General features: G+C 38.1%; 1 protein-coding gene across 2 annotated transcripts in view; it reads right to left on the bottom strand.

Annotated features, from left to right (window-relative positions):
• Window positions 1–599: 599 nt before the first annotated feature.
• reep3b (receptor accessory protein 3b) overlaps window positions 600–15440 on the bottom strand; it is a 34350-nt gene continuing 19509 nt past the window's right edge. For both annotated transcript variants that reach the window (XM_082151565.1, XM_082151564.1), the window contains 6 exons: window positions 9314–9390; window positions 8901–9021; window positions 8516–8629; window positions 6202–6337; window positions 3019–3155; window positions 600–1478 (listed from right to left, as the gene is read on the bottom strand). In XM_082151565.1, the coding sequence (XP_082007691.1) occupies window positions 1398–1478; window positions 3019–3155; window positions 6202–6337; window positions 8516–8629; window positions 8901–9021; window positions 9314–9381 (657 nt within the window). In that variant the 5' untranslated portion in view covers window positions 9382–9390 and the 3' untranslated portion in view covers window positions 600–1397. The remainder of the gene's footprint in view (window positions 1479–3018; window positions 3156–6201; window positions 6338–8515; window positions 8630–8900; window positions 9022–9313; window positions 9391–15440) is intronic.

The raw sequence follows: 15440 nt of genomic DNA, 5'->3' as shown, positions 1-15440 counted from the left end.
TGTGGAGGTGTACAATTTTGTCTCTAGTGTCTTTGGACAGCTCTTTGGTCTTGGCCATGTTAGTAGTTGGATTCTTACTGATTGTATGGGGTGGACAGGTGTCTTTATGCAGCTAACGACCTCAAACAGGTGCATCTAATTTAGGATAATAAATGGAGTGGAGGTGGACATTTTAAAGGCAGACTAACAGGTCTTTGAGGGTCAGAATTCTAGCTGATAGACAGGTGTTCAAATACTTATTTGCAGAAATCATATTGTGATTTCTGGATTTTTTTTTTTAGATTATGTCTCTCACATTGGACATGCACCTACGATGACAATTTCAGACCTCTCCATGATTTCCAAGTGGGAGAACTTGCAAAATAGCAGGGTGTTCAAATACTTATTTTCCTCACTGTATCTATCCATTCTTCAACAGACAGATCCATCCATCCATCCATCCATCCGCCCATCCATCCATCATTTAAATGTTGCTCTTAAAAAGTGCAAATATTAATTAAGATGTATTCATCCATTAATCCATCAACTGCTCAGCAGCAGAATAAATATTTGGTTATATAATAATGTGTGAAACAATGTGTAGAAAAGAAATAACAATATTTGCATTACAACATTCCAGCTTTATTCATAATTTGTATTCATTTTGAATGACACATCGATCCACACACCAGCACAGTTCCTGCACACCCACAGAGATGTTATATTAGTGTGGTCTTCCTCCCAGATGAAGAACGTTCTGCATGGAGACCATTATTGAAGGATTTCAATCGAGGATTTAAAGAATGTGCAAAAGGGGTTTCCTTTAAACCCAAGTACCATCAATAATAAAGAAAACAGTCAGCTTTTTTTTTTCTCTCTCTTTTTTTTTTTTACACATTTGAAAATTGTATTAAAACATCTAAAAAGTCAACAAGAACACAACACCGCCTTTTGTTCTCTTTGGTATTTTCTCTATTACTGATTAGATAAAATTTTGGTCTGATGCTAACAAATCACTGTCAAGTTTTGAAGAATCAGAATTATTACCTAAACTACAATTGTAAAAACGACTTAAAACTAAAAGGCAGCAAAAGATGAACGAAAACAGAAATATAAAAACCCACATCCAAAAAGAACATTTCTAAATGCAAATACTGAAACAAAAGACATCTGAATGTCAAATTCAGACCAATGAAGCCATGCATTACAAATACAGACATCAGTCAAACCCCATACACTTCAAGCTCATAATACTCACTGTATGTACACATTTGCTGGTAGAAGTAATAAATAGATCTGTTGGTATATCCATGAAAAAGTTAAAAAACATAGTCCACAGCCCTTATGAAAAGAGAAGAATATGAACACACTGGTTGTCTGATAAAGTGGACACATCTTCCCGCACATCAGTAGTCAGCTCAGTTCTCCATGCTGGTGTAAGTCAAGGCATTGAGCCCTGGTCTTTTCCTCCCTTTGATCTTCAGAGATCCATAACGTGCCTGCGACCAATGAATGACAAGCATTTGTTACCAGAATTAAATCACGCATTCCGCAAATGAAGAGGCAAGCTATGAACAATTATAATCTCAAGATTATATGATCTGATGAATGATAAAAACGACACAGCGAACTTCCATCAATGACGTCACTTTACATTAGTAAAACAATGCATTTGAATAACGGGTGATCCCACCATGCATAAATTACATTTTACTATACTATTCTTACCTGTAAATGTAACCAAATCAAATTCATGTGAAAATTTCAATTTTGCAAATCAGCCTGTGTGAGTTGCGACTTCTTACAGCGTGCAACATACGCGTGTCATCAAAACGCAATGCAACAGAGGAAAAAGGGCATAATTGATTAAATATATATATAGCTTTTGACCAAATATTGATTGTTGTATGGTAAATGAAGGTTTTACATTAACCGAATTTTACATTTAACACAATGTTTTTGGTACAACAGTTACTGTAATGTGATTATGATGATATAATTATTGTCCTTTATATTTACAAAAAAAATGACAGTAATGTGTTGCTATGTTCAGACGAGGAAATATCTTTTTGACCTGCTGCTTTCAAACTGTGGACAAACAGTTTTTTAAATTAAAAAAAATATATATATATATATAGAAAATAATATGTGGCTTTAGAAAAATGCAATTAGAAGTCTTTTAGGGTGGGTTGCACCAATAAGGATTAATCTTAAATCTAGATTAAATCAAGGTTTATCTAATAATTCAGTTGCACCAAAATAAGCAGGTTTGCATTTAAACCATCATTTTAATCCTGGATTTAAAGACCCTCTAAAATCAAAAATTTAAGTTTAGCTTTTAGTATGAATATGTTCGTTACAGAGCAATATGGGTTGGAGATTTGTGTTCTGTTGCTCAAACGCTCGAGTTTTATTCCGTTTACCAACTGTATGTTGGTTAAGAATGAAATGGCTAGAATTTATTCACACCTCTACTATTGAATCCAACGTATCATCAGCGCTCGGATTCGCTTCCATGGTGCTGTCAAGTATGATGTGCAGTCTGTGAGGTAAACTAAATGCTATTGGCTATTTGAAAAGCAGGAGGAGCCATTCAATATGTCCCACCTTAGCTTCCTGTTTCAGTTGAAATGACGTCAATGTTTTCATTGCCTGCTTGATCAGTAACGGTCCTCTATAGTCTACATAGCAGTTTAAAGACAGCAGACATTTTACAAGTTTATTTCTTTTATCTGCAAATCTTTTATTCTGGTGGTCAAAAAAGAAGGAAATGTAACACTAACATTGTTGCTGTTTAAATCAGTTTTTAAATCAAAGGTCATTATTCTAATCCCCGATTTGTTAATCTGTGTTTAAAATTAAGTGGTGCAACACAACTCGATTTAAAATAAAGCCCAGATCAACAAATCCTAGATTTGCTGTAAAATGTGCTTAATATAATCCTTATTGGAGCAACCCACCCTTAATGTAATGTTTATGTAGTTATTGAGTCTTGGAAGAACAAAATGGAGATGTGCTATTGGGTTTAGATGGACTTACATCTCTGCGCACTTTTGAGCGGGTTATTTTGACGCTCTGAGATCGTCTGAGCCCATGATGAGACACGGCTTCATCTTCAGAGAACACAGCCTTCCCCTCGTCATCACTTCTGTCATTGTCATCACTATGATAATACTCTACAAAAGAAAACAAGATGAACATATAGATCAGAGTATGATCATACATAACAGCAGACAGAAGAGCAGGTATGATCGAGATCAGTGCTACTTAAAAGCTTATCCTTCAAGACACAGAGTTTACACCAACATCAAATGGAGACCAAGTAACAAAGAACTAAAGTTATCTACTACACAATATGTTCTACACTGAAGACTGAGCAGAAAAACATTACATTAGAGATGCACCGATCTGAAAATGTTGGCCTATACTGTTAACTTCTTATAAACCGATAATATTTGAAAGCCGATAAACGATATATTGGTAAATATATATATTTCGATACATCGAAATCCAATTTTTTTAAATAATTTTTGAGAGCCTAATTACAAAAACAAAAGTCTCATCATTAAAAGCCATGAAATAGTGTTTATAATTATAATGTTCTCATTAGAATTTTATGTAGCCTATGTGACAGACTTGCGCTGCACGTGCTGCACTTAACTGTATTTTCCAAAGTGATTCCAATCATATTTCAAGCAATTCAAAAGCATCATGGCAAACAGTGCGCATAAGTGTCTCAGCTGAAGGAAATAATCCAGTACATATCGGCTTTAATAAATCGGACAAATTTTCTTATCGAGCCGATAACAATAACATTAAAAATGAATATATATATATATATTGGCCGATATCGATATGGTGGCTGATATATCGTGCATCTCTACATTGCATTCAAGGTATACATTTTTATCAGTTCTTGCTTTCCCAGGTAATCGAACCCATGACCTTGCCGTTGCTAGCACCAGGCTCTACTGTTTAAACTACAGGAAGGCTAAAATACATTAATATTACAGCATAGGAACAACAATATGCAAAATGACTAAGGTGACATTATGCTGGATAGGAAACCTGTGTTAAGTACACAAACAGATGAACTTTTTCCAAAATACAGCAGAGTTTGATTGGACGTCAACCACAAGGTATGGGAAGTGTTTTCTCCTCATTTTAAGAAGTTGATAAGCCTATTTATTTATCCAACTGTGCATGATTATTTGTTTATTATTTTGCGTTTAGTATTGCTTTTCCTTGTCCATGACCCTATTAGAACAGATCTATTTTTGGGTCACGACTGACCGATTGAGAACCACTGATCTAGTTTATTGTGAAGGTTGGGAATGTGATTTCAGCCACGGAGAAAGGACAAGCGGGGGAAGAGAGAAAGAGAGAGAGCAGCTGCCGGGTTCAGGCCGCTCCTGGCACCATCACCTCTGGGCTCCCCGGGTGGCGCTGGGAGCTAGGCAGAGACAGCCTGTGCCAGGACGCCTAAAGGCAATCCAGCCGGAGCAGATTCACTGCACACTCCATCACCAGAATGATACCACCAAAAGACAGGCTATAACACGACCATACAGCACTGCACAGAACTGTAGGATTAATTTAGTATTGTGTGTGCAGTTCTCCTTTCCACCATCAGGGGGCAGAATATATACAGAAACCAATGGTTCTGAAAAGCCTTCCTTTGTTTGTTTCCACACCCACCGCTGTTTTCAATAACTGAAATATAACAACTTCCGTGGGATTTGGAAAACTATGCAATTCATTTTCCAGAACTATTCTTTTAAGGCCCTGTGCAAACTAAGCAGAAAGAGATTTGAAAGAAGACAAATATAAAGACACGGCTGACATGTCTTTGTTATTTAGACTGTTAGCAGCTCTGCAGGCCAGTCTGCCTTATAACCAGGAGAGATACAACTTCTCTCAACCTTGGCATGAATTTTATTGAGCATCTGAATAACAGTCGTAATATATTGTAGGCGATACAGCTAATTAATGTGTGTGTAAGTGTGTGTGTGCATATACATATAAAATTGGTTTCCGTTTGATTCTTGGAGATTAAGATAATGGAAAATAAAATAAAAAAACTGACAATTGTCACACTCTAGGAAACTTACTGGGCAAATAATAAATACATTAAAATCATTGTAATATTCACAATGCTTAAAATGATATTGCTAGCGAAAACACTCTAGTATCAGACCCCAGTACTTGTGTGAATGTGACTGACAGGAGAGCATAAAAATATATACAGGCATGTTTTATGTCATGCCTGTCATTCAAAGCGGACTTCTACATCTTTAGAAAAAGCAAAACCCAATATTAAAGGGTGGACGAATAAATAACACACTCGAGCCTCTCTCTTCATAGGCTACCCCCCGTTTTTAAATTCAAACTGCAATTAGCAGCTCGTTTGATCAGTCGGGATCTTTCACCTTGGCTTTGAGCCTCTGAAAGGGAATGCCATTTTGGAGGAGCTGGCTTTCTGATGGCTTCATTGCAGATGAGATGAAAATGACCTGGATGCCAGCGGAATTTCAAACGCGGCGGGCACATTAGCATACTGAGATAGAAGCACATTAGGTATTCTGCTCAGAGGCTCCCTGAGCTGTTTTTTCCTCTTCATCTTCTCACAAAGCGGCACTAGACTATACCTTTCATGCTAGGAATGTGCCTTTATTACTTATAACCCTCCGTTGCTTGAGACAAACACCGAATCCATTCCATTTGCTTGAAAACCAGTTAACATTGCAGTGATTTCCAAAAGCGTGTGAGATTTGGTTGAGATATCATTATGAAAGTGCTATGGCTTTACTTGCACAACAGATGCTTTCCCAGCTCCTGCTTGCTGTGTTTGGTGTCACACAAAGGCTGTGTCTGAAACCTCGCAGGTGAAAAAGCACATTCAGAATAAACATGTTGTCTGATGGAGCAGTTATTGCACAACAGTCTATTGTTTAAATCTTATTGATAGAGAGCATTGTTGTGATAAAATATTTGTGCGATCACCTCTAAAGCTCACTTGAATTTGTTCGACATCTTTAGACATGATGTTGTAATGCATTGGAAGCTCGTTTGAAACGTAGTAGCTTAATAAAAATACTCTAAGTTTGTGACTGAACAGGCAGAGCAAGACATCTGCCTTCTGTTGTGGACGCAGCAGAGAAACAGCAGTGCGAAAGGAAACAAAGGATGGCATATTAATAATTAATCTGAGGTAAGATATACCAGCTCCGTCGGGTTGGTCCATGATGGCTCTTCTGGCAGGGTTGGAGCCGTAGGATGAATACCCGTCGTCGTGAGGGATCTGGGTAAGGTCGTGCATGCTGAGGCTCCTGAGCTTCTCTGTGATGGCACCTTGACCCTGTAGAGACAAAACAACCCCCAGTTACGATAAACATGTCAGCGCTGACATTGACAACACACAGAACAGCTTTAACGGAGCGCAACAAGGCTGCATGGGCTTCCATTATGACATCATCACAACATGCATATATGGATGAATGTTTAAAAGATTTGGGCTCTGTTCCAAGTGACCTGTTACCTAGTGACCTGCTCCATTGTCATATGAACCTCTGGAACAAATAGCGCTCCTCACATGACTCTCTATTTCAAAGGGGTTGGCATTTGCATGTCAGCAAAGCATTTATTAATTAAACAATGAATTCGGGCCGGTTCACACAGAATGCAGTTTTTTATTCCACTGCACTAACTTTACATTGTTTTCCAGTGTAAACGCGCTAGAAGGACATGTTTTACGAGAGTGACAACTGCATTCTATTGGCCAGTTCAGACAGCACAGACAAACACCAACAAACCAGTTGGCCATTGGATTTTGAATTTTATGAAAAATAACGGTAATATGCAGTGTTCTTGGTTTTGGAAGAGAGCTTAATTGAAGATAGACGTAAAAAAAAAAAACTACCTTTGGATGGGAACATTTTAGGCCTCATAACACAAATGTTTTAAATATCAGATAATACAAGCAGTACTTAACACCCTGTTTGAGTCAGAAAAAACGGAAAAACTATTTAAAAAATGGAAAAAGGAAACAATGAACTAAAAGTTGTTAAAATGATATCAACAACATGCTGTAGACACTCTATGGAATTACCTGCACTGGAGAGAGCAGGGCTGCAGTATTCCTATAGGGCAGTATATGTCAGTACAAGGTAACAAGAAAAAGATCATCACCAAAGAGATTTCACAAATAAAACAGAAAGAACATGCCAGAAGGAGGGTAAAAGGAAGGAAAAGGAGATAAGAAAGGGAAAATATGGTAGCTTTCAAAAACAGAGATTGACACAAGCCTTTTCTTAACTTTAGAGACGCCTTTCAATAACGTCATGCTTTCAGAGTCTGGGCAGGACAGTGGCCAAATGAAAACTGGAGCATTGTTGAGCAGCCCTGTGATCTGCTTCTGATTAGTATATCAGCATGATTTCCTTTACGAATACTAATGGCCTTGGGTTGGTTTCACAAAAGAACAGTGACCTTTGCTTGCAAATGAAAGTCATTAGCGTGTCATTTATGGATGGTATTGCAGATTTGTGCCAGCGCACTTGTGCTCTTTGCTACATTAAACATTGCATATATGAAACATAATTTGCAACAATTTTACTTTCATAATGTGATGTACACTACCATTCAAAGGTTTGGGATTAGTAAGATTTTTTTTTATAAAGTTTTGGAATAAAGTACATGATGTTAAAAAAAAAAGAAAAAGAAATTATATAGTGAAATATTACTACAATTTAAAATAAATGTTTTCTAGTTTAATATATTTTAAAATGTAACGCATTCCTATGATGACAGGAATTGGTTGAATTTTCAGTAGCCACTACTCTCTACATTAGTCTTCATCCTTCAGAAATCATTTTGATATGCAGATTTGGTTCTCAAGAAATATTTCTTAATATCAATGTTTTGTGCTGGTTTATATTTGGGGGATATTTCCAGGATACTTTGATGAAAAGAACATAAAACTAAAGAACAGCATTTATTTTAATAGAAATGGTTTGCAACATTAGAACAGTCTTTACTGTAATTTTTTATAAATGTAATGTCCTTGCTAAATAAACGTATCCATTTACTTTATTTACAATCTTGCAAACCCCAAACTAAATAACCCCCGACCGCCTTTTAAATGGTAGTTTATTTCTGAGTGAAACAGAATATATAAAAAGAGTAACTTACTGTGTTAACTATTAGCAAGATATTATTATTATTATTATTACCAATAAAGGCTGCATCACCTACAGCAGTCTCTTAAATAATGCATAAATAGCTTTCCAAAGCTATTACAGCTATTTGGCCATTGTTTTAGAGGAAAAGCAAGTTATTACATAAAGATGAAAGATTACAAAGACAAATATTGTTTTCTTCTCTTTAATAACTTGCAGTGATGAATATTTTTTAGAAAATCATGAAAGTGCATCAATAAAAAGTAAATAGGGTCCATTTTCATTTCATGTTGACTGTCAAAACAGCTCTCTCTCATTCTGTTTGTCTATCTTTAACACACACACACACACACACTTGCCTTGACAGCGGCAGACACAGCAGCAGTTGCAGCAATGCTCAGTCCCTGCTTGCCGAAGTTCACCATGGTCTCGTAGCTTCGCTCTTTTGCCTGGATTATGTAGTCGTCAATTTCCTTCAAGAATATTAGGACAAGATTGAGACCTTTCTGGTCTTCAGGCACAGTATCAAACAATATAATATAGCAATAATATAATAATACAGTACTGGAAATGAAAAGCAGTACTAGACCACTGGTGGTCTGTTCTTATAAGGTTGCAGAACAACAGAGAAACATAATGCCCAAATTCACCTTTCATTTTGCAGTATGGTGAATACTAACACAATATAAGTGCTTTGCAAACCCAGTGTTTTAAGAGGTAGATAAATGTGAAGAGGAGATTCACCCTTTCTTTGGAGGAAAGCAGAGGATGGAGGGCTTTTCTGTAGATGACACTAGCTCCTCTCGTGTAGGGAGACAGAAGCCAGATCACAAACGCAACCTTGATCTCGTAATAGAGGGGAAACCTTTAGATCAGAGGAGAGAAAGAGAGATACAAGGACCCCCGTTACATCAGATTTATCAGCTCACATAATTACACTCATTAAAGCTGTATTCCAACAAATTAATTTGTGCTACTCTAAATTAAAACAGCAACTTCGTTTCATTAAACCCTGATTGCTTCCCTGCATTCCTTGGACTAGGGAAACAAAAACAAGATCTTAAATGAAACGGCTTGCTTCTTTAGCCTGACATGAATCACTTGTAATCAGGTAAACGTGCCGCTGGTGTGAAGGAAGACTCGAGTGTCAGACTCACCAGGCTATGGTTAGATCTGAGATGGTCTCCACTACTGTAAACAAGGCAAAGACAATCCAGTACATCATCCATCGCACCTGAAAAAGGAACAAAACAGCAAACAAACAAAAACAACAGATGTTAAATTTACACAGTTTATGTTAAGTGCAGTAATACAAAAAATGTGACCTATACCAGTAATCAATAATAATTTTTTATGTAACAACCAATGTTTATGTTCTTTTTTAAACAAACAAACAAACAAACAAACAAACAAACAAACAAACAAACAAAAATCAACCCCCACACCGGTTATTCACCATAGCATAAAAAAAATTCTTGGCCATCGATGTTAAATCAAAATTTCCCTTAAATCCTGTTTGTTAAAGCTGCAGTCCGTAGTGTTTCATCTTTGTCGCCATCTCTGTTCGAAATCTGCAATTGCAGTTATTCACGGAATTATCAACTTTACGTGGGTTGTGCCTCGGCATGGCGCCAGTGCGGATGAATCCAATATTTTGAGGAGAATGTGTGGCTGTCAGTCGCCGCGCCGGTGTGGATACTGTCATTCGCAATCACAGATTCTACTTTGGAAGTATGACCAACATAAGAATTTTCACCGGAAAATGTCATCTGAACAAGTAAGCTAAATTGTTCTGACCAACTAAGGGGAAAAAAGTATTGCAGTAAATCGCGCTGATTAAATCTAACGATCGCTTATATCACTTCAAACCGTGCAAATTATACTTTGTTCTCAAATTGTTAATGTTAAAGGACAAGTTCGGTATTTTACACTTAAAGCCCTGTTTACAGATCGTATCTGATGAAATAGAACGGTTAAGATTAAAATTTGGACACATGCTCCTGTCCCGAGAATTTTAGGTTTATTTAGCTTTTGTGGACCTATTTTGCCAAACGCGTCACACCCGTGATTCTTCCGTTGAGAGCTTGAATAATAGACACTCCAGCCCAGTTGGTGGCGATAATGCACCTTTGCCAATTGCAAGCAAACCACTGGCATTTCATTGAATACACAGAAGAAGCAGAAGAAGAAGCGGCGGAGTAATACCGTAAAGGTGCTGCGGTCTCACAGCACGTCCTATTAAGTCAATGGAGTTGGACAAAAACTACGATAAAACCTGTTGGAATGCATCTTTTTCAGCGATTTTTGAGTGAACATATCAGTGAACACCCCTGACCACTCGGTGAGTTTCACGTCTTTGTAAACGAAAGTTTAATGTGTTTTTAGGACGGAATCTTCTAGTGCACATAGACAACCATTGTGGGGGTGGGGGGGGGTGAAGCGAAATAAACCTAAAATTCTCGGGACAGCAGCATGTGTCCAAATTTTAATCTTAACCGTTCTATTTCATCAGATACGATCTGTAAACAGGGCTTTAAGTGTAAAATACCGAACTTGTCCTTTAACAACATCAGCACTGCGTGACTACATTTAATGCCCTTGTTTTCGCATGGGCCCGGCTCTTTTTTTCCTGTAGCCACTCCGAAGTCTTTTGCATTTTACAACGGGTGTATCTCCAGTTGTCACTGGTGATTGTCATTTGAACCTTTCTTAATCCGCCATCAAATTGATAAGTTTAATTATATCAAGTGCTGTGAGAAAAGGCTATAAATCTCCACCTCCAACATCCTCACACGCAACATAGCCACTAGTCGAGACTCTTCTTTATGTGTACAGATGTGACGTAATAACGCATGCTCGAATTTCCCGTGGAAATCCACCAGTACCACTGGAATTAAAAACATTATTACAAGCTTACCGTTTTGAATCGAGCTAAGACAAGCAGATAGTTTTGAACACTGGCTGGTTATGTACTTGTTCAAAAATGTATTTTGGATAATTTTAACCCAAAAAAAGTTACAGACTGCAGCTTAAAAAAGAAAAAGAAAAAAAAGAGTGACCTCCACTGTCGCAAAATAAACCTGACGAAAAGTGGTATTTTTTTCAAAATAAACCTGTACATTATCCCACAATAAGAGACATGCAACTAACATGGCTATGCTGAAATATTACTGTATATGACAAATGGTCAAATACAGTTTACCATCAACACAAATTTTTTGCTTCAAATTATATGTTGTAATGATTCACTTTGTATATGGCTGGTTTAGTTCATGGCTATAACACTTTCAATTAAGACTTTTAAATCTGGATGACTTTTTCTGGAATCAAGGTTGCTAAGAAAGTGGGCAGGCACTCCCCTGCCATATGTCTGATGCATATGCCACACTTAACTGGAAACACTTCAGGATTTTCAAAGTTGTCATTTGATTGGTTGAAGTCTACAGTATGTCGGGGAGACATGTGCGTCACGTTCTTTAACGGTCCGCCAGGAAACAAAGATGCCGTGACGCCAAACCCCCTCACGGAAGAAGAATGCCGTTGTGTTTACAACTTTGACAATGAGCGCTTGGGCAGGATCAACTAAACGCTGGATTTTCAAAAGTATCTGAAGTAGGTGTAAAGTTTGCAGCTCTTAAATACATCCAAGAGTTTTGCACACCAATCTGTTATTGTAGGGATATCGACGTTACATTTCCACGCCCCTAAACATGACGCAGAACAAAACAAACTGTGATTGGTCGCTTTACATGTCAGTCAGATGACCTCTGGGCGGTCCTTGGCCAATGAAAGCTGCTATGGTGTCCAGACCTTCTGCTGTCAGTCTGAAGGTCTGGTTATGCGAGACTACTCTTAAAGCCACACTAAGTAGAAATTGTGTTTTTGTCAAACAGCGACCCCTAGAGTCGCTGTGGAATACTTGCACTGTCGTAAATATATTATAACGTTTTTACATGATTGCAGCTAAATCACAAGTAAATAGTCTATAGTCTAGGCCTACTGTATAATTTAATTTGTGTTGTTTTTATTGGAATGTAAACATTACAAAATGCCAGATAACATCAATTAAGTTAAATGTACGTCGCATTATTTCATAACATTGGCCGTTATGATGTCATTAGACATGATTATTGCAATTTATCATAATAGTTTGCAAATTGTGCTCGTTTACACTATTTACAACCTCTACGTTAGGCTTATTTATGTCCTGATAATTATGTGAGATATTGAAAGCTGTTCTCATGATAATCGCAGGAATCAACATCAAACGGCGTTGTCTGATATCCCTCAGGACTACGTGATAAATACACCTCACAACACCTGAGTTCATCTGGCAAACTAATTCGTGAGGCATAGCTATCTGATTTATCAAAACGATTCCATTTACACCTGGTCACATAAATGTATTTTTGCGAAACGGATTTAAATTCGATCTTCAATTCTCGCGCTATATACAGATTTAATGGACTGCACGTCACCGAAAGCAACAGACATGAGCTGCATTTTATAGATCATCAGCTAAAATTTCAAAATCAAAGACCGCAATAAGAGAGAGCAGTAACAGCCCTGGTAAGATCATTTCGTTTCTTTACTTTTAATGATGTAGATTGTGTGTTAAGCGTCTGCGACTTACTTTCACTTTGATTTGCAATAGTTTGCACGTTGGCTTGATGCAGTTACTCATCTGCGGTGATGCGTGTTCCAGCGCGTCGTCATATCTGGATATAACATATGCTCTCACACGTTTTTTTTTTAAGCATTCTTGGGAGGAGTACAATTTACATATGTGGTTTCAACAACCATATGCATTTACACTTGTCCAGTTTCGTCTGGAATGCGTCTCAGATCTCCTCCTGGAGTGGTTTGAGCGGTCGGATTCAAATCCGTCTCAAATGCGTTTCGGAGGGCATTTAAACCTGGACTTTTCACGATCGGATTTGAGAAAACGCATTAAGTGGCCAGGTGTAAACAACCCCCATGACAAAAACATACGCACGAAAGCCGAAAACAAACGCTGGTTGGCCTCTCACGTCCAAATTTGACGAAGTGGTGGGGGAAGTGACGTATGCCGTAAAGCAATCGAATTTTGTAGTTCTTTTTGTGCTCTGGTTACTACCCGAACCCTGAAGTTACATAGTGCCAGTAAAAGCGATACAGACCCTGTCAGGCTATGGCAGACGTGTCATTCAACCTATTGTAAGTCGATGTACCATCACAAGGATCTTGGAAATATATTATGAAGGTTGAAAAGTTACATAGTGTTGCTTTAATGCAGCATTGATCACCTAATGCCAAGATGCATCACAGTCACCCAAACATAAAACACCTGATACCATGCTAAAGAAAATATAAAATTCATGCATTTTTTATTCTATTCAATAGCGTGAACGCATAATCTTTCCACACAGAGTGGCTTGCTAACACAAATCCATGCGCACCTCTTTTCCTAGGAGGAGACGGAAACAGTCGAGTGTAACAAAAAATCATTATGGCCGTGACATTAATTTCCATCCCAGCTCTCTGTGCGTGTCTCTCTGCAGCAAGACCTGTTTGGTATGCTCTACCTCTCCTCTGCTCTCAACCACAGCGCGCTTTCAGCCAGCTTCTTAGCATTTCAATTTCAAACGCCCGTGCAGACAGTCATGTGATCCCCAGCCTTGAGCTGCAGCTCTCGAAGGTATTAGGTGATATTTTCAGCCTCACTGAACAAAGTCAAATGAATCCATGCAGAGGCAGCATTACCAGCCTGACAGGAGGCGTCAGATTTAATTGGTGTCCTCCCAATGAACCTTCAGCGGTCTGAGAGAGATCAATGCGTTGCATCAGCCGCTGGAAAGCTGCCGCTCCGTGACAAACTGTCAATCGAAATCCACCAGCAGTGATCTTTTCTAGTAGCCGGAGCGCTTTGGTTGCTGACCGCATCGATACATGAAATCTAATCAGATCTAGAAGCCTTCCTCCCATAATCCTCCAGACAATCCTATTTATTACAAGTCGGCAATTACCTGGCTTCAATTAGAGAAGTATACGAGATGTAAGCAGAATTTCAACAGCTTCTATCTCGTTGTAAAACTGGGTAAAAGGCGATTCAAGAATGGGCTGGCGCCCAAGACAAGCATGCCTTTCCCGTTCCGCACTGCATGTGGATAAGGAGTTGTGTAGACTCGATTTCCAATGGAAATAAAAGCCTTTGAAGAGTCCTGATTGTGAATGGACGTATTCCTTTCCTGCTCCGCGCGTGCACCATGGAGTTTCTTTGTTCAAACATTTAAACTGAGCAGTTAGGCATACGAGCTGACCCACTCTGTTTATCTAACAAACAGGAGTTGTAGGCATTGTACAGATTTTCTCCGAGTGGAAAAACCGCAGTGTGGTTTCTAAGAGCATCTAGTCTACGCTGGTAAACACAGGCTTTGTAAAGCTGCCTTTAAACTTTATTTTAAGTCCAACATAAACCAGCGACTCCAGTCGACCGGTCCTATAAAAAGGCCTGCAGCACAAAGCATCATTTGTCCAGTTCTATTTTGAAAATTATTTGAAAGAGGTTTCTCTATTACCGTCTGCACTCAAAGGCAAACGCAGCAACGGTTATGACATGTTTTCAAAAAAGCTGCTTTTGTGGTCGATTGAGCTTTCTTCTTTTTTCCAAAGGTTTGCTATTAAAAGTCTAAGTTTACCGAAATTGACTTTCCACTCGAACATTCAGGAACATTAAACATTCTAGCAAAGCATATAAACATCCGTGATCTTGGGCTGCCGGTGTCCCTTGTCCTGAGTTGAGTGATACTGCTACTGCTGTTTACATAAACGTGTCCTTATACTGTGTAATGCATCTATCTCCAGATCAAATATATTATGGGCTTGACAGTAAGGTTGGCCTAATGGCTGGCTTAAGAGTGATTCAAGCTAGTATATATTAGTGATGCACCGATGTGAAAATTGTGGCCGATACCGATAACCGATATTAATATTGTTGTTATGGCCGATACCGATATTTACCGATGTCGATATCTCTGTATAGAAAACAAATTTGAATGATTATCAAATAAAGAGCTATTTTCCAAAACTTTTTTTTTTTTTACTTTAGAAATTACTGATATTGGGCACCTTTACCTGTGTGCAAAATATGTCACATATACGACACACATGCATTATATTGCATTGCATATAATGTGTGCTGGTCAACTTGTCTAAAATTAATAAACCCTTAGAAAACAGTAAAAAAAAAAAACAGGAACAGGAACAATTAACAATGTACAATTAAGATAGGCTACTTAATTTATT

Source organism: Leuciscus leuciscus (genome assembly GCF_965113295.1).
Source record: "Leuciscus leuciscus genome assembly, chromosome: 21".
Taxonomy (NCBI): Eukaryota; Metazoa; Chordata; class Actinopteri; order Cypriniformes; family Leuciscidae; genus Leuciscus; species Leuciscus leuciscus.
This window is presented reverse-complemented; position numbering and strand designations above follow the sequence as displayed.